We start from the raw sequence: 27,791 nt of genomic DNA, 5'->3' as shown, positions 1-27,791 counted from the left end.
ATTGCTAGTAGACTGGCTATGTTTTACTGAGATCTACAGTCCCCTCTATGCTTCAGGGTTAATTGTGTTGTGGCATGTTTGACCAAATGGGAAAGTGATGGGCTGTATCTGCTACTGAAATCATAGCAAACTTTTGTTTGTTTGTTTGTTTTTTTCTTCAGCATTTCAGTTGTGGAAAATTCAGCTCAGCGTAGGATTTGGAAAAAAAGCTTGTATGTGGGTAACTATTTGCCCCTTCTACTCACAGTATAAAGAGAAAATTAAAACTGACCAGAACTGTTGCCAGGCTAAGGAATTTCAAGTGGGGCAATCCAAAGAGCCAGTATAGCAAACAAAAGTAGATACCACAAAGGTTAGTTAAAAGGTTTATCACCTCCCATGCATCAGTTTTTATGACTGTCTTGGGTGGTAAATGGGATCCACTGGTTGATTTTCATTTGTTTCAAATAAATGTAACAAATTTTGCAAATTCTGCTAGTCACGGATTATGTCGTGCTTGGAAAATTACTGTATGCTTGGTTTCTTTGGCCTTGAAAAGTCTTGCAAAGTCTTTCTTAAGGATTTGATCTCAGTCCAATCAGGTATGAGGCAGGATTATGGCTGACATCCCAACACCAAAGTTATTTTGGGGAAATTTGAACAAACAAACTGTGTGTTTAGAAAAGGGAAAGGCTAACCTTATGGTATGTGAGGTTCTGTGAAACTTATTAATGATATTTTGGGTTTTTGCAGTCAGTTCAAGTTTTTTCTTGTCATGGTAATTTGCTCTTTTGAAAGGAAATTTTCTGGCTACAAGTGATCTGCTCTATTAGAATTAAAGGAGGTTCCAGGTTTATTGCGAAACCAGGCTGCCCACCAGTGACCTGCACTGAAGGTCACTGAGTGTTGAAATGAGGGCATGCATGTCTTCTTTAGCTGTGTGATGCTGCTATCCCAAAGGCATGCCTCACCTTGGCACTGTGGCACTGATAATGGGATTGATCAATAAACGGGCTTCTCGAGGTGGTATTTTTCAGTTCCAAACCTAGCTGTTATTACCTACATGTCTGGTGCTTTTCAATTCCCATGCTGTAAATACAAGCTTCAAAAAATGAAGAAATTTGAGATATAAATAATGTACGTGTACTGAAAAGATGAATCGGGGCAGTATTTTGAGCTTCTGGAATAAGTGCTTTTTGTATCTCTTGTTTGGGGTCTTTGTCACAACAGCGTCTCACAGCTGGGTCTTAGCAAGGAGAGAGGAGGGTAAACAATTTGCAAGAGGCAGCAGAAAGACTTGTCTTACATCTATCACACATATTTAAGGCAAATATCATTATCTTGTCTATGCGACCAAACTATCTCACCTGTACTCCTTTCATTCCCTTGTAATGGCAGTGAATAGAGATTATAGGTTGTAAAGCTGAGAAAATACTGCTTATTAAAGTCAGAAGAGATTCAGAATTCAGAAGAGATTCACCAAATCTACATGAAGCAATGTTAGCAAAGCCATTGCACTCTTTTTTGGGTTACCTACCCAATGCCGCTCTGCACTGATGAAGTTGCCTTCTTACAGGGTTCAGATAGCTCAAAGGAATGGCACAGTTGCCAAATCCTTTTTACTTCAGGCCTTTAGCTGCAAAAATAAGTAGGTGCTGAGTGTTTTGCTGACTTTCATTGCCTATTTCTTTAGGCAGGGAGGACCCCAAAGAAATAGCTATTTATTTAGAGATAAATGTTTTGATGGCTATGTGAAATGTGCAAAGAGAGCAAACCATAATCCTCCTCAAACCAGAGACTTTTTTTACAGATCAGCTGATTCTGTGTCATCTCTAAAGATAAGGGACTTTAGGAGAAAATTTAAAGCAGTTTCTTTGCAGTCCAGGTGCAAATAGAAGAGTTGAATGGGATCTTTTAAAATACTACTCCTGAGGACTTGGCAAAGTTTCCATGTTGGGAATTACTGGCAGCTCAGCTTGTTTAGCCCTCAGGATGTGTGTGGGAATGTGTGTCTCTTTCTCCTTTGTAAACACAAATTACCTGTTGTGCTAATTTTTCTCCTGTAATGTGTGCTGCCTTTTTTCCTTCCTGAAAATGATCTGAAAACATCCTGAGCATTTAATTTCTACCTTTACATATTTTATTTTTGATCATCACAGTCTCCCTTATATGAGGTTTTCCAGCTTCACATTAACATGATCTTAATAGGTTCTGCTCATCCTTACATGTGCCAGACAAAACGATTTGGACAAAGCCTTGATTGAGGCACTGTGAAGCTCTCCAGACAGTCTGAATTGCACATTCACAGGTTCAGAGCAGGTTACCAACAGTGCAGCTTTGCGTACTGCCAGTAGGGCCAGCCAGAGTGAGGATTACATTTTGGCTTGTGTAGATGTTTGTAGCATTTTCCTATACCAGATGGAAAATCAGATCTTCTCAAGAGTGTGATCATGTCTCCCTTTGGTGGCTGCACTCCACTGAGGACTCGAAGGTTCTGCTCAAGGGCTGAGGCCTTCTGCTTTGCCAACCCAGAAACTTGAGTTCCCACCTCATGCATGGCCATATGACCTTTGAGGTCCCTAACTCCTGCGCCATGGCCCTTCTACAGACAGAGGTGCTCTCAGAAACACTCCCATCGCTGCTGCTCCCACCCAGCCGGTGTGGCTGCCCACTGACAAGGAGATGGTTCAGCTGGGGGCTGCTAGCCTGGCTCGGGGCAAGAAGCCAAACCACGGCTCTGCAGTTCAAGGCTCTCACAGGATCTGCAAACAGCCAACCCTGCTTTACCGTGTGTTAGAAGCAGCACTACCCCCATGCACAGGCATAATCAGCTCATGCACCAGGCCCCAGGGCTGGAAAACATCTAATGTGGTCCAAGTAAAACACTGTTCTTTAAAATTTAAAGGAAGTTCTTAGCTCCTGGTCAGGAAGGAAAAATAGCACCTAAATGTAAATGCTGGGGAGATGTCTGCTTGTCTCTGAAAGCAAACTCAAGCAGTGAGGAGTGGAAAGTGACCCTTTCTGGGTCTGGGGACTGGGAAAGGGGCAGCTGGGGGCACTGCCTACCTCCTGCCTCGCAAGCTCCCACCTAGCAAGCCCTACCGCCACACACCACGCGCGTCCCTGACCCCATGATGGGATAAAAGTGCAAATCGCACATCACCTACTGGATGTTGAGGGTGGAAAAGAAAAAATAACCCGTATCCGTGCAATTTTCTTCAACAGCCCAGTATGTCTATTGAGAAGTAACATTCGTCTCTGGGAATGGTGCCCTCTTGTGAAAGGTCAACAGTATAACATGCCCTCCCATCTTCAGCTCTCCTACCCTTAAGGCTGTGTTTTGATGATACACAGATGAGTTACATGCTGTTACTGTATTAGATGTCATTTCAAACGCTGTCCCTAAAATTTTCCTGATTACAACACAGAAATCTGTGAGGGCTTTTTCGAAGTCTTGGTTACTTTTCCCTGCTGAATTCTAGCTTGGGCAGAAAGAACCATGATGAGGTAGCACAGCATCCGCCTTTCCTGTTAACTGTTGTCTTTAAGGATTTGAAATTTTAGGACATGTCTTGGGTGGGTATTGTAGCCAGACTAGCGTGGCCTCCAGTGCAAACTAGCAAAACACATATTTACCTATCTTTTCCGATACGTTCTGTAGCTTGTTTGCTGATAGCACTCAAGCTAGCTAGTATAAAGCCAGCTTGTTAATGTCTATATAAAACACACTCACTGCACTGACTACACTGTCTATGCAGATAGACCCTGGTTGAGATACTGGCAATATTTAATGAAGAGAATTAGTCCGTTTCAGAAGCTGTGGGGTGCTCCAGCTCCTGCACTACATGTCTGCGAGAACCCCAGAGTTTTTAATGAAAAGCTGAAGGGACCAGCAAGAAGGTAGCTGCAGTTATAATTTAGAGGGTGCACTCATCTGCAGTTTAGGGAGATTTCAGACGCAGGGGTTATGGGTCTGGACATGGCATTCTTTGGGATTCAGAACTGAAGGAATTAACATTCTAACATTATAACTGGCTAAAAGTGGCTGTTGGTCATGAAAAGGGGGATACAAATCCCTGTTTCTCCTCATCTTCTTTTCTTCCTGAAAAATGAGATTCCTCTGGTAGAGTTGGGGGATACCGTAAGACAAGTATCTCTCTGTGCACTGCTTGGGCCTCATGTGAACCTCTTGTCACACTCCTGGGTCATTGTCCATCTCCCATGTATTTCCAGCCTGGTGCTGTATCCTCTCCCTGCACCACGACCCCACAAGCCAGGTGCTGCTGGAGACCCTGAGCTGTGGGTTTATAGTGTGGGATTAAGCAGCTGAGGATGTGCAAGTGGCAGGGCCACATGCCCTGACAAAATATACAATGTTCTGGGAAGCTCTTTAAAGAGGGCTTGGAGGCACATTATTATTTGCAAGCAAGAAGTTTGTAAGCAAGATTTGTAAGTAAAGGAGGAAAGAGAGATTTGTGTCATCCCCTGTATCCAACTACAAATGCAGCTGACACTCACATCCATCCAAAGCCTGAAACCTGGCCTGTACTTCAGTGTCAGAACTTCTTCCCAGCACATGATGCTACATATTGTGCATGTATGTCTGTTGCGTGACCTTACACATCAGGGAAGAAGGGAGTTCAAAGACTGCATTCAGACTTGAAGTTTTTTGAGACTGAAATTTGATTCCTCAGTGGCAACTAGAAGAGCAGGAATAAACAGGCTATTTATTCAAATATTTTCAAATAGTACTTTCAAATGGAAAATATTCTGGCACTTGCCAAGTAATTTAGACACTGTGTAAATGTAAACTTCACAGAATTTTTCATTATTTCATTATTCACTCTGTCATGTACATTCTTACTGCAGTTTATTCTCATTTCCAGCAGATGTCTTAAGTGCTCTAGGAATGATTAGAGAAGGTCTGGTTTTATATTGCTTATCCATCAAAGTAAAAGAAAAAAGACCAGGCTCTCCTCTGTCTGCTTAATACTCAGGGTAAATCCATTTTGTTGTATGGCCTTACATCAGTGTTACCCAATAGAGGATCGGGCTCAGTCTGATTATACAGTTTCTAGATGCTTCATTACTGTAGGAAGAGCAGTTGCAGACAGACACCCATCAGGTCAAACATGTTTGGGGTTTCAGAAGGAATGAGAGATTGTTTGTACTGGCTTTGTCAATATTGTTTCCTAAAATAATGCTATGGGTTCTGCCCAGATTAAAGCAGCTTCCTATAAAAAGGTGACATAATTTCACAAGTTACATGGACATCTGACTGATTAAATTGGCTGATTAATCTTCTAAAGATCTTTGAATCTCAGGATCATATGTGTTCGACACCACTTCATTGCAGTGGGAGAACGAACAGGTTAGGTTTGCCTGGATTTGACATTCACTGCCCACGTTCATTCTCAGTCCCTCTCCAGCCACAGGACAAATCTTTGCAGTTCTCATACCCCTCCCTGCAGGGCCCGGTTCCCCGCTGACATGGAGGCCTGCAGCTGACATGGACCTGCCAAGTCTTATGCTTTACCTTGCTCGTTGTCCTGTGTTTCTCCTCTTGCAGCGCTGGCAGCTGTACACAGCTGCAGTGCAGTGCTGGCAAGCGCAGGCTCAGGTTGCAGCCATGTGCCATGGTTCCTCCCCTCTCACATGCGCTGGGGAATCAAATAGTGGAGACCACTGCTGTTTTACGGCTTTATCAAGCCCCGTGCTCTCCCTTGCTCAACAGATTTGCACGTTACTGCAAGGCTCTGAGCCCACAGAAATGGGGAAGGGGAAGTTCCTGTGAGTTAAATTCTCACTAAAGGCAATAGAGTTTTGCCTGCATAAGGCAACTGCCTTTGCTCCTTCTCTGATAATTAATGGCAAAACAGTCAGGGACAATCTCCCCATGCAGAGGAAAAGTGGTGCCAGGTCACCAAAGATGGACGTGTACAAGCAAGCCAGTAATATTTGTGCAGCACTAGAACTGAGCTAGTCCAGCCTGCTGAGATGGCAAGACTGCTTCCAGATATGAGCTGGCAGGTTTGCGCAGAGCTACATGCTGCCACATAGACTTAACAGCTTGGGTCTCCATTAGTTTGAGGAACTTGGCACCGCACACTGCTGCTTGATGTAGATGCTCTCCAGGTTGCAAGCGATGAATGGTCTCTGTCAAGGCAGTCCCTTTGCAAGGGATCTAAGGGATCAGTCCCTTTGCAAGGGATCTAAGGGATCAGTCCCTTTGCAAGGGACACAAAACAGCTGTTCTAAAGAAAGGCTAGCAAATTCATCTCTCAATGCAGGACCTGTCAGATAAGTGCTTGCTTTATATATCCAAGCTTCTTACACAGCCTGGCACTTGATGCAGGCTGGCCTTTGCAGGCTGCCCCTGTAGAGCAGAGGGCCGTGAGTCCCCTGGAGCGTCAGAAGCAGCACAGCTGCAAATGCAGAGGAGCAGCTGTATTCTCTGTGCAAGGATTTTCCATTTTGTACTTCACTTCCTTGCTCCAGTGGCTCCATAAACTCAGTATAAACCAATACTGCATCTTTAAGAAAGAACTGGGTTTGAAAATGCATAGAGTGTATGCAAATATGGAGAATTGAGTAAGGATTAAAAAAAAGAATCTGGGTTCCCCCCCCCAAAAAAAAAAGTTATGACATGGAAATAAATATTACTCCCTGAATTTTTAATACTGCAGCTATGACTAGGTTCATTTAGCGGACCAATCAGCTTGATGCTGTCCCCATCAAAGCTGGTGATAAAACTCCTGTGAGATTCCAGTTGAATTTACCATCTTAATGGGAATAAGGAAGGAAGCTTGCAACAATTATCCTTTTATTATCCTGTTTTGCTTGATGATTAGCAAACAGAACACTGTGTAATAACTTTATACATCGCTGACATGTTGAACAAAACACAGATCAAAAATCTCATATGAATCATATTATGTATGCTTTATTAAATTAACCTACAATGCCAGGGAATGTGCTGCAAGAAAGACAATATTGAAATGAGACTAACATTTAATATGTGAACTGTGAAAATGGGTTACAGCAAGCATCACACAGCACAGCCAATGGCATCTAACACATTTAGGTGAGTGGTTGCAGACTGATCATTCAGGTGAGAACTTAAAGATAATTCCTTCTGTAAATCTCCTGTTGCATGCCTATGCTGAGTCGGAGTACTGCCTCTCTCTAGTGACACACTGCATAAACACACCACTGATGTACGGGTCCAACATCACTTGGCAATCAGACTTTATTATGGCACTCATTTTTACAGCCCAGTATGCACCACTGTTTCCCATCTGATCCTCAGATGGAGCAAGCCAGTTCCACCTATGAGGCGAGGATGAGCCAGAACGGCAGGATCTGCAGTCTCGTCTGAATCCAGGCACTGCTTGTTGGAAAAGGCTGGGTTCAGGAATCTGGGTTGCTCCTTTCTCTGTGATGTCCTACCAGAGGCAATTACTCAGATATACGTGGAGAGGATGATCAAGAAAATAGTAGAAAATGCTTATAATGGCCACATTCAGTGTTGGTTCAGGCTCTGAGCTATTGTATTTGATGAGAAAGCAAGGAAAATTCAGACTATTGTCTCTCAGCTGCATATATTTCTATGGGGCTTTGCTGACAGGGTCTCAGCTGAGGGTATTCAGCATAAGGTTCTGTGCATCTCCTTTGCTTTGGAACAGGTATGATTTCAGCCATGGACGCAAAACTTCCAGCTCAGCTGCTAAGTTTAATCAGGATTCCTTCAGTAAGTGGAGAATTAAATGCCGGAGAACCATAAGTCCTTAAACCAAATGGCAATAATATGGCATTGGACAAGTCACTTAATTTCATTTTTCCTGTCTACAATAGAAATGGTCCAGGAACTCAAAAGGATGCTTTTATAGGACCAATGAGATACTTGGCTAGTCACAGGAGAGTTGGTTTGTTTTTTGGTTGGTTTTTTTTTTTTTTTAAAATGGGAAAATATTCCTAATATAAAATGCAGACACTAGAAGGAAAAAAACAGCAGCAGAGAAACGGAAAAATAATCTGCCAAAGCAATCTGACTTAGAAAAGAAAAACTTCACTTGTCATCATCCCTCTTCTGTGTTAGCAACAAAAGAAATGTTTTCTCCTAGAATCCTCTGGAAAACATCACTGATCTGACATGTCCCCCAGGCCACACGATGCCTGTATCACCAGAAGACACCCCAGTCACCATTCAGCTAACTTCACACACAAGCCTTTACAAATATTGTTTGGTTATTAGCTAATCACCTGGCCAGCCCAAGGGCTAGCCATTTCAGGGAAAGTACAGAAATCCTTATCATAAATAATGCATCTAGCATATCTGCCATCTCACTCCATTCTTCGAGGGCATCTAAGATGCTGCACCATTTACTGCTGCACTATATAGTGAAACACATCCCTCCATGTGGGAAATGTATTTACAAAGATTACCCAGCAGAAGAGCACAAAATGACTTGTACTGGAACCTGCAGCTTATCAGGAAAATGATGCCTGGCAGGGACACAGCTGATGTCTGACAGAACGTAGCATATTTCCAGTTCTGCCGGTTGCAGAGGCAGGGCTGCAGGTAGCAGGAGGCTGATTGATGGCAGCCAGGCCTTGGACCTGGGACGGGCAGAGAGCCCCTGTGCCTGGCGGGCATGGCAGCTTGCAGGAGCTGTGGGCATAGGTGGCATAAGTACTTCACAGCTGCAGCTCTAAGAGCAGACCTGCCCCCAGAGGAGCGCTCACCTCCTATTCCCCAACCCTTCAGCCCTCACGGTAGAACAGTTTTTTCCTCCACTACTTTTCCTAGTTCTTTTGGGCCAATTGTAGCATCTCAGCATGGTCACTAAGCAAGCAAAAAAAAGCGCTCTTTCAGAGAGATCAAAGCCCTCCTAATCTCAGAAGGAAAACAAGCAGGCGCCCACCCCTGCAGCCCTTGGTCACAGACCCCATCTACCCAAACCACAACCCTCTTCCCCTTTTTATAGCTGGCAGCTGCTGGTCCTAAACTAACAAGTGTTCATATGAGCTTTTAGATTATAGAGCGGATGCAGTAACTACTGAAGTGAGATTTTCCAGGGACGTTACAGGCTTTAGAACATGTCCTGCATGACTGGAATGAACCAAAGCTAACACTTCCTCTTTGTTTAGATATTAGACAGAAGTTCATCGAACCATTTCTTCCTTTCATGCAGGGAGACCTTTAGAGCCATGTACTCAAGTACAGGCTTGAGATGACCTCTAAGGTTTGGTAACTGTAATCAGGTCTTTGAAAGAAAAGGTGTAAGCCTCCTTGCAGTGCTAAGACCAAGACCCAGGGAGAGTGGGATTTTAGATTCAATCATGTCCTCCTGCTTTCTACTAGCTAATTTGGCGGTGGCTGTTTTGGATCCTGTTATTCCCTTAGAGTACCTTCATTTCTGAAAGGAACTGTCTCTCTGAGGATAACTTGTGTGTTAATCCATCTCCCAGTGCAACCTGAGAGCTAAAATTCTGGAAACTAGTTTCTATCCATATCAAAATACACTTCCCTGAACACTTCATGAATGGCGCTTCTATAATGTTTTGAATTTCTTAGACTGTAGCATTCAACATTTTATATCTCAATTGTTAATGTTCTGTAAAGTAGAACACTCAGCCATTTTAATAACCTTGATGTACTCTGTAATAAAAAAAAATTCTTTGTATATCCCTCAGTGACCAAAATGGAAAATAAGACTTCACATTTTCCTCTTAACCAATTCCAAGTCAGTTCCCTAATGTGACCATAATATTAGAATAAAACATGTAAGCCAAGGATAATGCTATGCTCAATATTTTATTTATATTTTTATGTAAACATAATTTGCTTTGTAGGCACAATATAACAAAAGCTCTAAAGCAACAAATACAATTAAACAGTGTTTCAGTTCACTTCAATCAGGCTTAAGTTAAAGAGAAGCTTTCACAGTTCCTTTAAGGCAAATTGAGAAATAATTTGTTTCACTTGAAGAAACTATCCAATTGTCTTAGAGTTGTTCAAACAACACTGTCAGTAGTAAGCACAAACCTTCATTTCTACTACAAGAAGACTTGGTCAGTAACAAGTCTCAGCATCGTCATTTTGTATAGCATGCCCTCTACCACTTCAGATGCGATACTACTATTTGTGGTATTCTAAAAGGTACTTAGGGCTTGTGGGCCAAATTCTGCTAGCACAAATCCTGCTTCCAGAACAGATACCTGAAAAATTTCTGTTCATTTCAGTAGTAACCTTCATATATGCCATATTAATACCAGTAAAACACAGAGTAGAGTTTAGCTTGTGGATGGTAATATTCATCTGTGTTGCACTTAGGTAGATCCAGAAGTATTCCTTTGTACTCACTGCAATTACCTGATATTCTGCTGATCAGAAAATGGCCCTAAAATTCGTATGAATTTGCATGAAGAGTATTTTTGCCTTGCTAACAAAACCAGAAAGAACTAGCCAGCATTATTTCATTTGATTGTTGTGCCTATGGTGTCTGTGGCCATGACCAAGATCACCCATCTTTATTTGTCTTGAAGGGTAATGTAACTGTAGACCCAACCATACTGCGGTTTATAACAGAACGGATTTGCTATTCTGCTTGCCCTACTAATTTAAGGCCTTGAGAATGCCACTTTACTGCCAGCTCGAAGGTCACCAGCAATATTGCTCACTTTGGCGTCAAATCAAAATTCCTAGTTATGTTAAGGTTTGTTGCAGGACGTCATTACACTAACTGCAAAACAAAATTGGGCATGTTTCCTACTGTTGTCAGCTTATGAGTCGTGAAAACTTAATGGCCTTTCTTAAAAGCCCAATTGGCAAGCCCAATACATGGAAAACTCTCACTGAATATGTATATTTTTCTGTGGATAAAGTCCCTGTTTGGGCCTGATACGGCACTGGAATTGTAGGCAAGTCCAGCTTGAAAAGAAAATCAACTATAGTGAAGTTCTGCATCAACATCTAGAGAAAACTGAAGTTCTGGTTCGATTAATATTTCAAAAGCTTTTTTGGCATTTTTCTCCACAGTTATTTCTTCTCATTATTTTTGAATTTGTTTAACCCAAGGGAAACTCCTTCAGAATGAACATTCTGCACAATTATCTGATATTAGAACAGCCACTTCATGAGTACAGTGTAAAGAGATGGACATTAATACTCAGGCAGCAAGATGAAACAAACAGAAAAAACAAGAGAGAATCTTCTAAAACCACACATAAAAGCCATCCAGACCCACAAGTCCTTTCACATTGAGAAAAGCCTGCGAAGCCCTCCCTCTCCACTTTTCTGTATTAGTTTTTAACTTCTGTCACTACAGGATACTTGTAGATTTAGGTGAACAACTAGTCATGCCTGGGGAAATACTTTCTTTTGAAAAAAATACATTAATTCAAAGATATATGGCATTATACAAGGTCTCTGACATTCCTTTAGCATTTCTACTGTAGGTGATTGCAGGCATTTTAAAATAATTGTTTTAACAAGACAATTGAGGACCTGAGTAGCTGCTGCTTGGATAGGTGAAAGACATGGAAAAAATATTTACTTTTGTCATGTTTATATATAGTTTCCACTAGTGGGAGGTAGATAAGACTGGCTGGTCTTTGAATACTTGATCCTGCAAATAATTACAAACATAACTGTACATATGGAGCAGAGCTTTTAATAGAACTACTCACCTAGATAAAGTTATCCCTGTGCATAATTTCTGATGGGATTAAGGCCTAAAACTCTTTTTTAACAGGGTTAACTTCTGTAGGAGTTCAGCTCCAGCTTGATAGTTGATGAACACATTAGCGATTTCAGAGCAGTAAACTCCGTCAGCAAATTTCTTTCCACATATTGATGAGTGATCCTTACCACTACCATTTAAAAATGAAATTTAAGATTTGTTTGGATTTTGGACACCGATGAGTCAATGCGTCCTTAGCAGAAGATGTTGATCTGTCAATAACAATGCTAATTGCTACAGGCAATTAAAATTCGGGGTCTAAAAAGAGTGGCTCACTGACCTTCTTCTTTGCCTGTAATGTATGGGGTGATAGCTCAGATCAACAGGAAAGCATGACAGTTGGCACTCGGAATGAAGTGTTTAATTACTGGTGCTGATGACTAACGTGATTATACAATACTAATGAAAGTCTCTCAATTAATGATTTCTTGCACAATTTCAGATTCTACAATTCTAAATGAGGTATTTTTGAAAATGAAGATAGGATTGCTTATAAAATGATAAAGCATGACTGAGGAGAATGAAAACACACCTTTCTTGCAACTTTTATCTGTGGTTCATAAAAGGAAAACTATTTTAACACTGAAAACCCACAAACTTAAAATCCTCCCTCCAGTTACTAGAATCTTCCAGACAGCAAGTGGGGAATTTTTTTTGTTACTGTTTCCACCTTGCAAAAAAAGCCCAAACCCCCCAAATAACTTTATGCAAAATGTTGGAATTTGCATGAGAAAGATGCCATCTAAAATTACACAGTAAGTTAATAAGGCTTTTAAACCAGAACAGAAAAATCCATGGGACTCCTACAGGGAAACTGGGTATTACACAGGAATGTCATAATACTGCACTGGATGAGAATGGCACTTGAGTTCAAAACAACAATGATCAACAGCTCATAGCTCAGCTGACTGCAGACAAATACAACACACACTGTACTACAGCACTGTTCACTGATGCACAGAATAGATTTCCCAGTCTTGTTCCCTTCTACTTCATCAATTTTTCTGCTTCCACTACCTCTGGCTGTTACTGGATGAATGGCATGCGCTCTTTATTCTCATTGTCCCCTTCATGGTCTTCTTCCTCTTCTCCAGCCTCACTTGTCTCTGTGCTGTCGTTGGCCATCTGCAGGATGAAAGATGAAGGACATCACAGCACCTTTCACATTGTTTTATTCATTCTTATTTCAGTTTGATTCGTTTGGTAAAGCGACTTTAAAAATGAAAGAAGACCTGGCTGCAACATGAGAATAAACATTGTGTCTGTGCAGAAGTTTTGCTGGCACTACACCACTTCCAGCTACAATTGTGCTGTTCCCTCACGGCTTACAGCTGAATTATGTAACGGAAAGCTGTTTGCAGGACAGTTGCACAAGCGGACTCTGATCTGTGCACTTGTAGCAAACTCATATTAAAGCTCTCAGATAGGAAGTATGACTGTGTAGGAAGTTTACAGAATGTGTGAGACCTCTGGTTTACAACTCCTTCTGTATCTGCTCTTCCAGAAACAGGTAACACTATTCTTTAACGCCAGCTAACGGCTGGGATCTGGTCCCACATGAGGCATTGTGTCATGAAAACTCAGAGAGCAACTGTTTTATACACAAAACAATGAGACTTTATAGAGCAGTGGATATGTAGATGCTGGCAGAATATACCCATGACAGAGTGCAAATCCTGGATCATACAAGAGTGGGGAGAAACTGCGTTTCCATATTTTATTGACAATGCCTGTACAGGTAGTAGGCACTTGCAGAAATTTGTAGTTCAAGATAGCATTTAAGTGTTTTTTCACGAGAATATTTATTACAAGCCGTGTAAAAGGTGGAAGACCCTCCTGTACTTCACCTTGTCAGTTTGACTTGTCTCTGGAGGCACAAGAAGAGTCTGGTTAACTGGGCAGGTGGTGGTGTTTGACAGCATAGATTACTATGACTGAATTTTCTTATACACCAACATTACCTCTCTTAGGACACAAGAAGATTCTTGTATTAGCCTATAACTATTTCAAAAGCAACTAAGCAAGGGCATTTACTTTTTAAAGAGAAATGCAGTGACATTATACCTTCCCTGTTTGATTACTAGCCTCTGCTGGAAATAAAAATAAAAAGCTCAAACACAACCTGATTTTAATGGAGAAAGCAATGCTCTGAAGTTACCCGTATTTTTAAATTAACACCCGTTCATGAAAGTGTATCAGATTTGTTCTCACCTTCTAACCAATGGCTATGGTGAATATACAATATCAAGAGAACAGATGGAATAAATGTATTAATGTTGTGTTAGGGATTCTTGTTTACAGTTTTAAGATGCAATTTAGCTACAAAATAATGCCCAATTTCCATGTGTGAGGCCCCAAAAGCCTTCCTTTTCCTTGCAATGATTTTGAGATTTGGGGCCAATTTTAGAGTAAGAGCAAGTGAGAGCTTAACTGTAATTCCAGGTTCTTTTCTGGTCTGTCAAAACAGGAGCTATCTCAGGTCTGAAAGCAAACTTCATGCATCAGTATTGATTTGAAGTCAATTTTTCATTATCTTCTTTACTGCTCTTTCCTACATCATCAGGGAATATTTAGGCAGGAGCCTGACTTTTATTTCCTACTGCTCTCTGTAATGTTTCAGCACCATGTTAAATGCTCCAAATCCAGTGGACCAGAGCTCAATCATAACTATCTTCCTTCGGAACATTTCTAGAAGTAAGTATGTCAATATTATACTTCCTATATTACAAGAGAAGTAAAAGAAATTCCTACCAAAGGTACACTCCGCCTTCTGTATAGGAATCAGAAAGCACTTCTACGTTTGTACACTGAAGTAATATTGACTGTGTCTTTTTCTGTTCAATTCACTTATTAATACAGGAATTTTGTATTATGTGAAATGCCTATTTGTTTTCCATCACAGGGGCAGAAATAGATTTGGCAATTTTACCCTGATCTAAGACTCACAGACACATTTTTGGAGAGGGAGATAGACATTCAGCATAGAAAATTAACTACCAGGACTCTAGGAATTACAGTTGCATTTCACTTTGGGTTAAAAATATAGAGGATGATTATTGGTTCTATTTAGGTGCTACGGATTTAGAAGAAAACAGCATAAAAAAAAATCGTAAGGGACATTTCTCCAAAGGTTACTACTGTGCTTTAACTTGTGTGACTGTACGCCACGTACGTAGTGCTTTGCACTCACCAGGGGAGTGGGTGCTTTCTCCACATCCAGAATTAGTTTTCCTATATTTCCTCGGTCATGGATTCTCTGCATGGCCTCCTTCACCTGAAAGAAAGATAACCTATTGATAATTTTCAGGCGTGCACTAAGAGAAGCCTGAATTCCTTCCCTCCAAAACCAGCAATACATTTAAAGCATGCTATGTGCAAGGTCATTCAAACAGCTGTTTGAAAGAAAATTAACAGTTAAACATTTTTGTGCATTTTGATTTTTGCATTGTGTTTGCAAAAATGAGGTGTGTCTTGGTGACAGTTTCTGAATAGCTAATACACACATAATGTTAATGTAGTACGAAAGTAACGGTTAGTTACTTTTGAGGCGCAGAGAAAGATAAGAGGCTCAGGGAGTTAATCCTTACAGGTTGTTCATTAGATTTTCTCTTTGCAGAGTATTTATCAAGAAACCCTACTTTCACTGAAAGTATGAAATGTTTTTCTAATTGACCTATGATATTTTTCAATTAATTTCTTTTGCATTCCTGTAGCGGGAATGCCGAATCCAGGCAGTGGCTGTGATTAACGCAATACTGTGGTTCTCGCTGCATAAGTGAGTATTTCTTTCCTTCTTTTTTCCACTTTTTTTAGTTTTAAATAAGTAGTGTCCTACAAATACCACTAAGACTAGACATTTAACAGCTGGCTGCAATTAGCACGTGAGAAAGGACCAAAAACCTCTTCTTACTCGTGCACTGGAGAGGAGCTCATTTTGATGTATGAAGTTTCAGAACTCATGAGAACTCAGTGTTGATGAATTGAAATTGTGTGTGTGTTGCACTGAATGTTAAATGTGCAGCATGCAGACCACTATTAAATCACTGAAAATTGGAAGATGTCAAGAGTTTCCTCACTTTCATTGTGGGAAACTTCAGGAACTGAAAATGTACACATAAAGGCTGTTTCATATCCTCATCACACTATTTTTTGCTGGCATAACAGGATATGTTGAGACAAGACAGAGTTTTATGTTAATAGGATCTACCATCTGTGACATAGTGTTATTGAATATTTTAAGAATAATGGCATAGAAGTTTGAAACAATATGCTGACTTGGGAACAGGTGGGTCCCACACTACATTTAAAAGCCTGAATTGGGGTCCAGGCACCTAAGATCATTACTGAATGTCTAATAGAGAAGGAGGTATGAGATTTTTAAAGATATTAAGCAAATACAGCTTTCAACTTCCAATTAAATTTAATGGATGCTGGGCACAAAATGTCTTTACCATCTGTCAGCCTTATTTTGAAAGCTGACTGCAATGAACTCAATATTACAACCTTAATTTTGCCAAGTGGTTCCCTCAATTAGTAAATACCAGACTTAAAAAAAAAAAATCTGTTAGAACAAAAGAAAAATTGCACTGCAAGACACAATGACTTTCTAACTTAGGGCATAATTGTAAATTAACCTTGGAAAACACAATCTTGTGAATCCCACTAGATAGAAGGTCGACCTCTAAATGTAGTCCACAAAATCACAATAACTTTTATGAAGTTACCTTACAGCATAAACAATTCCTAACTATCCTATAAGACTTGTTCTGCACTGTGGACAATATTCCTTTAAGAATATCCAACAAAGACTCTGAAGAAGCAGCAGCTGTATTATTTTTTATGACTCTTATTAGCCAAATCAAGCTTTTAGGAGTCTATAGCACAGCATAAATAACCAACATAGATGTGACAGAATTGGAGAAATCAGCAAACACACTTGCCCGTCCATTGAAATTTATTACCAGCACATCATGTGGAAAGCAGGACATGCAACATTTATTTTAATTTGTACCATATTATATTTAGCAAGGCAAATTTGAGAAAATGTGCTTTCCCTGCATTTTTCACATGCACGGTATCAAATTTAAGACTCTGGAGAAAGGTTCAGGAGTTGTTTCCAGGACACTTGTAAGTAGCTTGCAAATGCAAACAGCAGGCAGAGGCAAAGGGAACAATAAAACTTATAACAATAATAGTGGCTATGGGATCCAGATAGAGCTATTAAAATATATTAAAAATTTGAAAAAAAGTTTGAAGAGCTGATACAACATCTGTATGTTTTAGCGTTATTTGCAACTTACCTACCCAGTTAGTCAAATTCCGTACTGGTGCAATGCCATTCAGTATGCTATGTCTGAGTTAACAGACTATGAGCTATTTTATAAATGAGTAATTTTTATGTTTATGGCTGCTAACGGTCCTCTTATTCAACCAAGACTGCAACTACTTGTTTCCCAGGGTGCCTGAATATTAAAACCATTCCCTCTTATGGGATGGTTTTGGATTATGGAACTACAGAGAACAGAGAGCATTAAAAACCTTCTTTACTATGCAAGTATGGTTAAGGCTTAAGTTGTTCTATGCAGACTATACAAAAGCATTTACTTTTTCATGCGAACATTTAAGTGCTGTGTACAGTCTGCCTTTCACAGAGTGTGGTATGGAGCTTAGGCTAAGTCTGTGCCTGAGTGTTTGCACGTTACCAATGAAGATGGTGAATCACCCTGCGCTTGGTTAAAATCAGACCCCGGCTTAACTGGTAGTACAGTGAGGCATGTGGAAATCCTGGAATTTATTGGAGGTTCTCTGAAGTGGTTGAAGTTTGATTCAAAATAAATATCCCTTCCAGTAGCAAGGATCAAAAGGGTTTCCCTCTTCTTACAGAATTGTGTCCCTAAATTACTTTTCACCAATTATTCTATATTGGTTGCTATTTGCGTTTCTCAGCTCAAATCCAACTAAACAGATCTGACGTACTCTTGTTTATATGGATGAGTTAATTGAATTTCTTCTTGTGCAGTATCATCAGCAGAGGGCTCTTGGATTGGAAATATTGCAAGGGAGTGTTTACTAATATAAGGAGTTTCCACTGGAATAAAGGACACAAATTCTGTTGGCCTATGTTTGCTTTCAGTACAGCTCAGCCCTTTGAGGATTTGTGTCTAAACTAATGCTCAACTACAGACTTCAGCCTTGAGAGGCCCCAAATTGACACAAGATGTATCACAGAGCTCTGCACTAGAATCAGAACTATTTTTACACCTTAGTGGACAATTGGAAAATGTTTCCACTTTCCGTATTATTTATGTAAGGAAAGCTGGCAAACCAGTTGCTGAAAAACAAGACCCAGAATGCTGCACAGCCATACGCTGTCTGATGAATCCTACATAGGCCCTCCTAGGCAGCAGTAGGGGAAAATGATTAATAGCGAAAAAGTAAAAGGAATCCCAAGTTTGTCTTTTCCCTCAAGCACACTTGCATTAATTTGTATTTTAGTGTGGCATACTGTTTTTAAGCATACTCTAGAGCAGAATCACCTTCCCCTATCTGTTCAGTCTACTGGAAAATGATAACAAATACAGGAAAAAGGACCTTTCTAACCTAGTTTGAAACAATTTGCATTTGCTTTAGGGAATATGCTTTTATAATTGGAAAAACAATTTTGAATAACTATATTTCTCCTATCCCTTTCAGCTCTACAAATGGTAGAGTCATGGATATGTTATCATATATCTTCTTCAAGTGTTTTTCAGCAATGACAGTGAATCTGGAAATTAACATGACCTATGCAATAATGAGGTCATCTGTAAAACAAAAAACATGGTCTAGAAAGACAAAACCAATGTACCTCAAGGTCCGTTACAAGTCATGCTTACCATGCCCTACGAGAAATATTCAAATTCTCATTTTTGTATCATAACTCCCCAAGTGCTGCAGATTTTCTGAGCCTTCTACAAGCTCCTTCCTTATACCACTCTGCTGGACCCAAGCAGAGAGGCAAGGAATATAAAATATACAGAGCTTAATTGGGAACATACAGAACCATTGCACTGTGTTAGCATTATAGGCAAAATTTAGCACCTTTAACATTTCTTAGAAGATTTTAATCTACTAACACACACTTGCACATTTAAAGAGGTGCTATGCTACCAGTGCTAGCAACAGAATTCTTCAAAGAAGTCTTGATACAAACACAGGATTGAAAAAAATCACAAAGCTGGCAAAGAAGGCGTGTTGTGAAAAAGCCTATTCAAGTATATTTTCCTGAGGGGATGTTATGGTCGGGATCTCAGGGCTTCTCTTGGATCAGAGCCATTTCTGTCCATCTGCGTCATGTATCATACTGAGAAGAGCAACAATTACTGTCAATAGACCTTGGTAGGAGAGTAAGGCAGAAATGCCTTCATGTTACCGGTCAGAGAATGTTCTAAAAGAGGTTGCACGACAGCTGTGTTCTCTGGAAGTATAAAGTCTTGACAGCTGTACTGAACCCCCTCCAACACCACCGTAGTGTCTCTCTTGGGGTACTCCTCAAAAGTATCGAGACCTTTGGATGTGGTGTCCTCTTTAAAATTTCTTATTCTGCTTTAAATAGGCTCATATTCCCCAGCCTCAAATCTTTTCAAAATCAAGCCGAGGCACTTATAATCAACAATGGTAATTTTCAGAATACCATTTAATACTTTCATCTCCTACCAGACTAGATTTTCTCTGTCTTCAAAAACCAGCTGTAACAAGGAGGCCTCCCTCTTAACAATTTTTATACAGAGAAGTATTGCAAAAAGTTAGTGTTTTTAAAATTTTGCATACAAAGTAAAACAGAAAAGCAAGGAAAAAGCAAGTTGACCAGGCACACTGGCTCCTAGATTCAAGGGACAGATATCTGCCTTGCCTTTCTACTTTCAAACATCTGAGCACTACAGGCTTTCGGAGACAAAGCGGATAATATACACTAAAGAATAGGATTTTGGAAATTCTAAAGATGGCTAAGTCTGGAATTCCATGTGGGACTTTTAAAACCTGGATTGACAAAGCTCAATACTTGTCCCTCCCAATGAGAACGTTGACAATAACTAGCTGTGCCCATAGTTGTTTGCAAATTCAGAAATGATGCCACACCCGGGGTAATGGCATGCAACATTCTGCTCAACCTTCCTTCACTAATTAAAAAATTAAAATTATTGAATATCATAATCCTGTCCAGTTCATACAAGAGCAACACAAATAAATCAACAGGAAAATGTCAGCACATCTCAGGACGATGCTTAGACTAGACAGGTGTGTGCATTTTGGGGTATTCTGTTTACGTGTGTTGGGTGAGTGTTTATTTCTGTGCTTTGTGATGGGGAAAAGATTAGTCTGGTCTTTACTTCATGATTGTTTTTTTTTTTAAGATATCTTTCCAATGGAGTAGGTTGCTAAAACGATTCATTCAGTGTTGCTGATTCTATTGGATTTGGGGAATTTGATATCATTTTAGAAAGAGTAATTATGTACCTTGAAATTACTGATACTTAGGTCTTGATGCTACCTATTACCAAAATAAGCCAAAAAAAGAAGACACAAAAATTAAATAATTTTTAAAGTTTCTCTGTGAAATTTTAAAATGGTATCTTTTTGTAAAAAAATTAAGTTGTCGCTGCAGCAAAGGGAATGTTTTCACCTAGGCTGTAGTTCACAGAGATGCCTATATAGCCTCAATTTAACAAAACTACTAATTTAGTAGTATCACATTAGCTCTAGAGATTGTTAAAAAGAAATAGCGTGGTATTATAAATACAAAAGATTTCCTGTTCCTTGTAGTAATGATACGCTAAATGGATATAGAGTCTCTAAAAGAAAGACAGATTTCCATATTTCTTTAGCTAATACCTCATGGCAGACCATATGATTTGCAAAGTTTTTATTTCACTAACAGCAAAAGAGAATGCACTACAGTAACAGCCATAAATTATTTTCCTCTACCAAATACAACAGCAGCGTATGCACTGGGAACATGTTATGATTTTATTGTAGCCATTCTGTCATTAGTGAGCTGATAGCAATTCTAACTTAAAATAAAGTACAAGCTTGCATAAAAAAAGAGAAAAACTATTTTGGTTTCTTACTAGCATTTCTAAAATAGTAAAGTAGTAATAATAGCAGAGTACTAATACTGCAACCAAGAAACCAGCTCTGTTAGGAATCTCATTATATCCACAACTGACTTACATAAGTTTAATGAAGTGCTCTGTCAGCACTCCTGACTAATTTGCAATACATTTCTGTGTGAGAAATATATGTAAAAAAAGCCTCACATTAAGCATGTTATTACCTGTAACCACTCAGACCAGAAAAAAGATCTTCATACTAAAATTAAAAATAGCAGCCACAACACATGTTTTTACTCAAATAATTTCTGCAACTCTAAAATTATGAAAAACAAAGTATATTCCAAACAGAGCAAGTAACATAATATGCTATCAGATTATGACATTGTATTTGGATATTTGCAGCTGGCTTCTGATTACATTGGTTTTCTACAGCTTTTGATGGATGTGTGTAAAAATAGTTAATTTTAAATTGACTAAAAGACTTTTTTTCCTGAAATGCATCTTGTACACCTGCCTCAGTACTATTTTCCTTTGTTCTCCTTGGATTTTTCTTGTTTGTTTTTAGCACTGTATTTTCCCCAGGTGAAATTAGTATACTGGGACAGATTTCTTGTCTGGCTTTTCATCTTAAGTCATCCATTTCAGGTCTCCACCTCTACTGTCCTGGTCATCATGTCACTGATCCTTCAATTTGCCAAAGACTGCAACTGAAGTGAGATGAAGTGAGGAGTGCAGTGCCTTACAGAAGATATCTTCTGATTTAACCTTGGATCTCCATTACAGAACAAGCTTGCAAACTGTACGAGACCATGCTTACTTTGGAAAGTTCCTGAACAGAGATGTTTTCCTGGATGTAAGTCTGACCCTTAATAATAGTATACGCCTGAAACAAACAATTATGCTTCAACTTTGTATTGCTATAGTCAAGCCTCCACATATTTACCCATTTTAGTTCAAACTAATTTGTTGGCTGTTCTGTGTTTGAAATCAAGAGCCAACAGCAATCTCTACTGAGGTATTCATAAATGCTTGCTGACATTCAGTTGTCTCTGGAACTTCATTTTGTTGTTAGAATATAGAAAAAGCAGTCTACTGCTTTATAAATATAGGAAAAGTTAAATGGAAAATGTATTGCTAATTATCTGTTGCACCATTTCACAGTGTGAAAGATAAATGCAGCCTGCCTAAGAAACGGATGCTATTTTCAAGCCTTTGGATATTATTTTAAACATAATGATCCATTTCTGCATTTGGCTCTTATAAGGAACCAAGCTCAGGAGTAAAATAAGAGAGACTGCAAAGCTGGAACACTAAACCGCTCGCTATGCCAATATAACACATTGGGGGCTTCGGGCCCATGTTAGTAATATGGATGTTTAGTAGAGAGAAACAATGAAGGCAACATGCCATAGAAAAACTTCCTAGTGTGAACGTCAAAACATAATGCTTTCATCATCCTACATGAAGCTGTTCAGCTCAGTAATATAATGAATTTCATAAATTCTTCTTTTTAGTAAACTTATACATTTACTTCAGAGAAAAAATGGAATTGAAAGACACTGGTGCAATAGAAGAGTGGATATTCTTTTAACTCCATGACATTGAATGCAGTCTGTTGCACAAACTGCCATCTACAGATTACGGTTTCATTTTTGCAAGTGACTTCTTTACCCCCTCACTCTCAGCTAAGGCAGGTTTATTGGATGGTGGCAGAGGACTGTGTACTTTCTTTTCTTGGGCCCCTCTGGTGATAGTGGATTTCCCTGAGGTATATGAAAGGATCTCTGCTTACAATAAAGGAACCCTTCCTTCCTCTTTTTGGTAAATTACGCTGTAGTATGAAAGGCTGAAGAATCTTATGCCAAGGTTACAAATTTAATCCAAGCCAGAAGTAAAATTAGTTCAATTATCTCTGTATCATCTGTCAAATTCACCAATCGTTCTAACGCTGTATCATCACGTGTTGTCAAAAAGGTGATCAGCACCCAAATAAAGTGAATGTCCCTCACCTCCAGATGGGCACAGTGGAACAGAGCATCAATTTAGTTTATGATGTACAACCATAATTTTTCCCTCTCATTAGTTCCACACCTTTATGTTCAATACTGCTGTTTATTTTCACACATCATCTCAAAAAATCACCTTTTGTCCTCTGTTTACACATCTAAAACATCCAAGCCTTCCAGCATGTCAAGACGGTTCCCCTCTAGCCCTGAAATAATCCCATCATCCATTGAAACCTGAGCTGCAAAAATCACCCCAAAGGCTTACTTTTCCAGCTATGTCCCTTCCCTCCTTAGTCCTTCAGCTGATTCTTCAGACTAAAAGCGAAGACAAGTAGCAACATTTACTCTCTGGCCATCAACTCAAGTCTTTTCTGCCCACATCACCTCCTACGAGCACTTTTACCCAGTATTATTTAAGCACCTGCACGATTTTTCCTGTGCTGCATTTACACATAAGAGAGAGTCCAACAAAGACATCTCCAAAGCTGGTGCCTTAGTGCTTCTTTACAGTAATCCCCAAAACGGCAATGTCACTACACCCCTCAAATTCTTCCTAAGTCTCTTTTGGTGTGTATATGGGAGGCTGAAAACAGCTGATTATTTGAGAAGTAGCAGCCATAGTCATGTAACAGTTACCCCATGCTCCCTCATGCTCTTGGACAGTTTTTGAAGCAGGGACTATGTCTTCTTAGGTGTGTGTATATATCATGGCAACAGAACCCCCACCTGATCATAGCCAAGCCTGCTATCACAGCTGTAGCACACAGAAATACTAGCAGCACCTTTTAACCATCTGTCATTGTACAGCCAGTTTCAAATATAAGTAAAAGAGGTGGAACGAAGCATTTTGCAACAGTGCAATACCTTTATCCTGAGGCTCTCTTACTTCTGCTCTCCAAAGAATATGGGGAGAAAGGAAGGAGCACCCATTTAGCCCACTTAACCATCAGAAACAGAATCATGTCTTTTCTCAAAAGTTTGGTTTGTTTGTTTGTTTGTTTTAACTGTATTGTCAATAAAAGAACTTTCAAGTTCAGGAGAGAAAAAAATAGCAGTAATGCAAAGGCCAAATACAAGAAATGCAGAAACTAGTGAAGGGATTTAGATAATTGTCTAAACAGACAGGCATGTGCTAGAACTTAAAATTAGAAGCCTTGGTTCAGACATAGGTTGGAAAAAACAAAGAAATATAGATTATCTCATGGGATCTTTCTAACACTCAGCACGGTCTTTGGTTTGGTATTGCTGTGAAGAACAGGTCCAAAAATCTACTTTGTAGTGTTATTGTGAGGTTCAGTAGATGTTGGAAAGGAAAATGCACAGCATGACAGCTACTTTTTGAGGAGAATTTGAAATATTCTGTGTGTATGAATAAATTTCACTCCCTGTTCCACTGGTGTAATTTCCCTGACATCACTAGGTTGCACGTGAATGAGAAGAGCAGGTATTGAGAGAGGATAAAAGTCTCAGTTGATAGAGGAATACTAGTAGTGTTCAATAGGCTTCAATTACTCAAACATACCTTCTGTAAATAAATATTATCCTTCAAACATGGTTTTCACACAGGTCAGCACCTTCTGACCACTCCTCCAATCTCGGCAGAGCATGAACTTTTCATTAGGAGAACTCAGTATTTTCCTTATGAAAGCCAGGAGAGCTTCCTCCTCTTACCCTTGCCCTAGTCCTCTATATGCAGCTAAAACAATAAAGAGAAGTTTCGCTTCTGCACCACTTCCGTGCAGGCTCTCTCTGACAAAGAGCTGTCTGCAAGAGCATTCCTTACTAATAATTAATTCTTCCCTTGCTCACTGCCGTGTGTCTGAGAAGCCTGCAACTGCATCATGTCTGCAAAATCACATGGACAGGATCTCCATGGTGATAGTGTCATGCGGTATGCAAACATCAGCTGGCTAGTCAAGGTTACTTTGGCAACCCGAGTGTCACAGGTAATGATCCAAATCTTGTTCAGATTTATGAAAGAATAATCTGAATTAAGAACTTGCCCATTTTTCATTCTAGGGCTGGTTCTGTTCTGTTGCTGTTCATAACAGACACTATTTCAATGAGCCCAGAGCTATCTCCATTAGAATTACAAACACTAATATCAATAATATTTATTTAAGCATCATTTGTATGCAGTAATGAAGAAAAAGATGCATACTGCAGTCTATTCTAGCTGAGATACCACATAAGCAAAGCTTTAATACTATAGCTTTCATTAGTGCTATGAGGCAACATGATTTTTATTATCAGACTCACTGCTGTGGTCTGTTACAAAGTTGTCTTTAATATAAATTGTGAGTTGCATTATAATTGCAGATGTTCTTCTCAGATGCAGGAGAAGAGTTTTCTTTCATGTCATTGGCATATATGGCTTTTAAAACTGAACACAGCACTCCATACGAAGAAAAATCATGTAGTCTGTCTTCTGGATTATGTCTGTTTAGCTTTGGTCTGTGGAAGGGAGGAAACTCAAAAAAACACGGATAACAGTTTCTTAACTTGCTGGCAGCTCTGAGGGAAGGGAACTGGTATATTACTCCTTGCAGATTTTACCAGGGTGTTAGGGCACAGCAAGTATAGAGCAAAAGTAAATCTCCCTTTTAGGCTACATTTGCCACAGCCCTGTTAACGTGGCTTGGGCTAAGAGAAGGGACAGGACATGGGCTCCCTGGATATCCTGACACACACGCGGTGAGCAGTCACTGGGCTCCTTTGCACTAATGACTGTGTCCTTCTCCTCTCAAAAGTGAGATCTGTCAAAATTGAGTCCTATTGTTTTTGCTGGCATATTTCCTCCTCACTAATCTTGAAATGTCTCTCTCATGTTTATGCAATATGATTTAGTGGAGTAATATTTCATTGGGAAACATGCTGACTTTTTTCTTAAAGCTTTTTTTTTTTTAAATGAGTTTGCAATACTTTCTTTGTACCTTCTGTACAAGCTTTTGTAGAAAAGCTGTTTGCCTAGGTGTGATTACTGACAATTACCCTACCACAGACACAGTTATTTGGACAAAACCATCCTTTTGCCAGTAGGGATTTTCCCTTGGGAGCAATGGAATAACCTGTATTGACCACAACACACTTCCATGGGAATGATCTGCATTCATGATAGGAATATTTTCCTTGGACCAGGTAGCGAATAGCTAACAGAAAAGTGCTTCTACTATTTAATGGACCTAACTGCTGTGACGAAATCCTCCAATTATCTGTTTGCATGGGAGCTGGGTATGTGGGAGGCTGGCAAACCTGCATCTGCAATTGGCCTGGATTATCCTCTCTTTCCCAGGCTGATTCTCCTCTCTTACCCACACCATTAATTCTAAAGAGACCTCTCAAACTCTCTTTGTTCTCCTGGAGGCTGAGGGTATGCAGCATCTTGCAAGACATATGGAAAAGCAGCATAATATTTACAGGATTTTGAAGAGGCTCTGTTCCTGCCCATGGTGGATACAGCCAGCTCTTAACATGCAGAATTCAAGCACTGAGCATATGCAAGAAGACACATCAAACTCAGGGTATCTGGGGCCCAATTTTCATTAACACCTACTGAAAAAAAAAAAGTGCATGGGGAAAACATGGATACAATCCAAATCAACTGCTAAAGTGTTAAAAAGTTAAGATCGTTAGCAATGATTTTGAGCCTATTAGAGTATTTGAGACACAGGAGCAGGAAAATAACTTGGGTCATGGAGTCTGTTTCCTTGCTGTGAAGCTAACATGTCATGTCATCCTGCTAGTATCCATCTGAAATAAAAAATGATTTTATCCAACTCACCTGTTTATGCTCTGTTATGCTGAACTTTTGCACCAATGGTTTTAAAAGCCTACATACATGCAAACAGAAAGTACTTTTTAAATCCCTTTTATTCCCCCATTGCTATTCACAGCTGCAAACAGCAGCTCTGGCCTCTATTCCCTTCTGTTGCCTGTCAGCGAGGAGAGACCTTTTCTCTGGAATACCTTTTAGCCCCACTGTATGTTGCCATGGCAGCAAGACTAAAACCAGACCCAAGATGAGAAAAATGTCAAAGGAATAAAAACTGACGCTACAGGCAAATTCTGACTCTGAGTCCTCCCTCGGCTACTGAAGATATCTATTAAGTTATACATCTTTTAGATGGAGAGCTACAGCTGTGCAACTGTGCTGTTTTCACTCTTTCCTTATTCCTATAAGCTCCTGCTGACGTCAATGAGTATTTGTTTTGCCTCAGTAAAATTCAAAGAAAAAGAGATTTAAAGCCTTGTAATTAGAGAATAACTGAGCCAAATCTTGCCAGCTTTTACTTACGGAGTGAACAGGGATAAAGCACAAAAAGGCAGAACCAACATCAAATTAAATATTTAGAAGTACTAAACAGTAGTGCCTAGATTATCAATTTGCTGGGAGCTTTCCTACATGGTAAAAGAGGAGAAAAGACCTTGAAATTTGATCCATCAACACAGAGAATTCCAGCAAGTTAGGACAGCTCAGGGGTATTCAGCATTTTGACAGTTAAAAGACTAGCTTTTTGGTTGCAAGTGAAGTGCTATAGCAAGAACATCTCTATATGACTATGTGCATTATCTTAGAAAAACCTGCACCGAGTGAGAAGGAAAGCTATTTTTGATTTAAACTGGCACAGCACAGCTTTTCTCATTATCACTTGTTATTAACATAAGATTGAAGAAAAAGGAAATTTTTTCTGCATTAATATGGGAAATAATTACTTTATTACTTTCAAGTCAAGGGTTGTTTCTAAAGGGTAGAGGTTTGGTGAAGAAATCCCTGGAACACGCTCGAGCAGAAAAGCCACATCTTGTGAATCAGGATGAAGCTTTAAGGATCCTGCGCTGGAATTTCTTTTAGAGCAGCAATAAAGCCAGAACCCCTGGACCCAAATCTTCTGCAGCAGCCTGTCTAGTCAATAGCACAATACAATCATACTGACTCTACACTGAGATTAACCAGTCTGAAGACGAGCACA

The 27,791-nt window shown here is 39.7% G+C and overlaps 1 protein-coding gene across 1 annotated transcript in view; it reads right to left on the bottom strand.

Moving 5' to 3' along the window:
• Positions 1-9,788: 9,788 nt before the first annotated feature.
• Positions 9,789-27,791, bottom strand: part of VAT1L (vesicle amine transport 1 like) — a 64,238-nt gene continuing 46,235 nt past the window's right edge. The window contains exons 8-9 of the mRNA XM_075510857.1: positions 14,914-14,997; positions 9,789-12,848 (exon numbers count right to left, since the gene is read on the bottom strand). Coding sequence (XP_075366972.1) covers positions 12,750-12,848; positions 14,914-14,997 — 183 coding nt within the window. The 3' untranslated portion in view covers positions 9,789-12,749. The remainder of the gene's footprint in view (positions 12,849-14,913; positions 14,998-27,791) is intronic.

This window comes from Mycteria americana, chromosome 8 (assembly GCF_035582795.1).
Source record: "Mycteria americana isolate JAX WOST 10 ecotype Jacksonville Zoo and Gardens chromosome 8, USCA_MyAme_1.0, whole genome shotgun sequence".
In the NCBI taxonomy this organism is placed as follows: Eukaryota; Metazoa; Chordata; class Aves; order Ciconiiformes; family Ciconiidae; genus Mycteria; species Mycteria americana.
The sequence above is the reverse complement of the archived record's forward strand: the minus strand, read 5'-3'. Positions and strand labels throughout refer to the sequence as shown.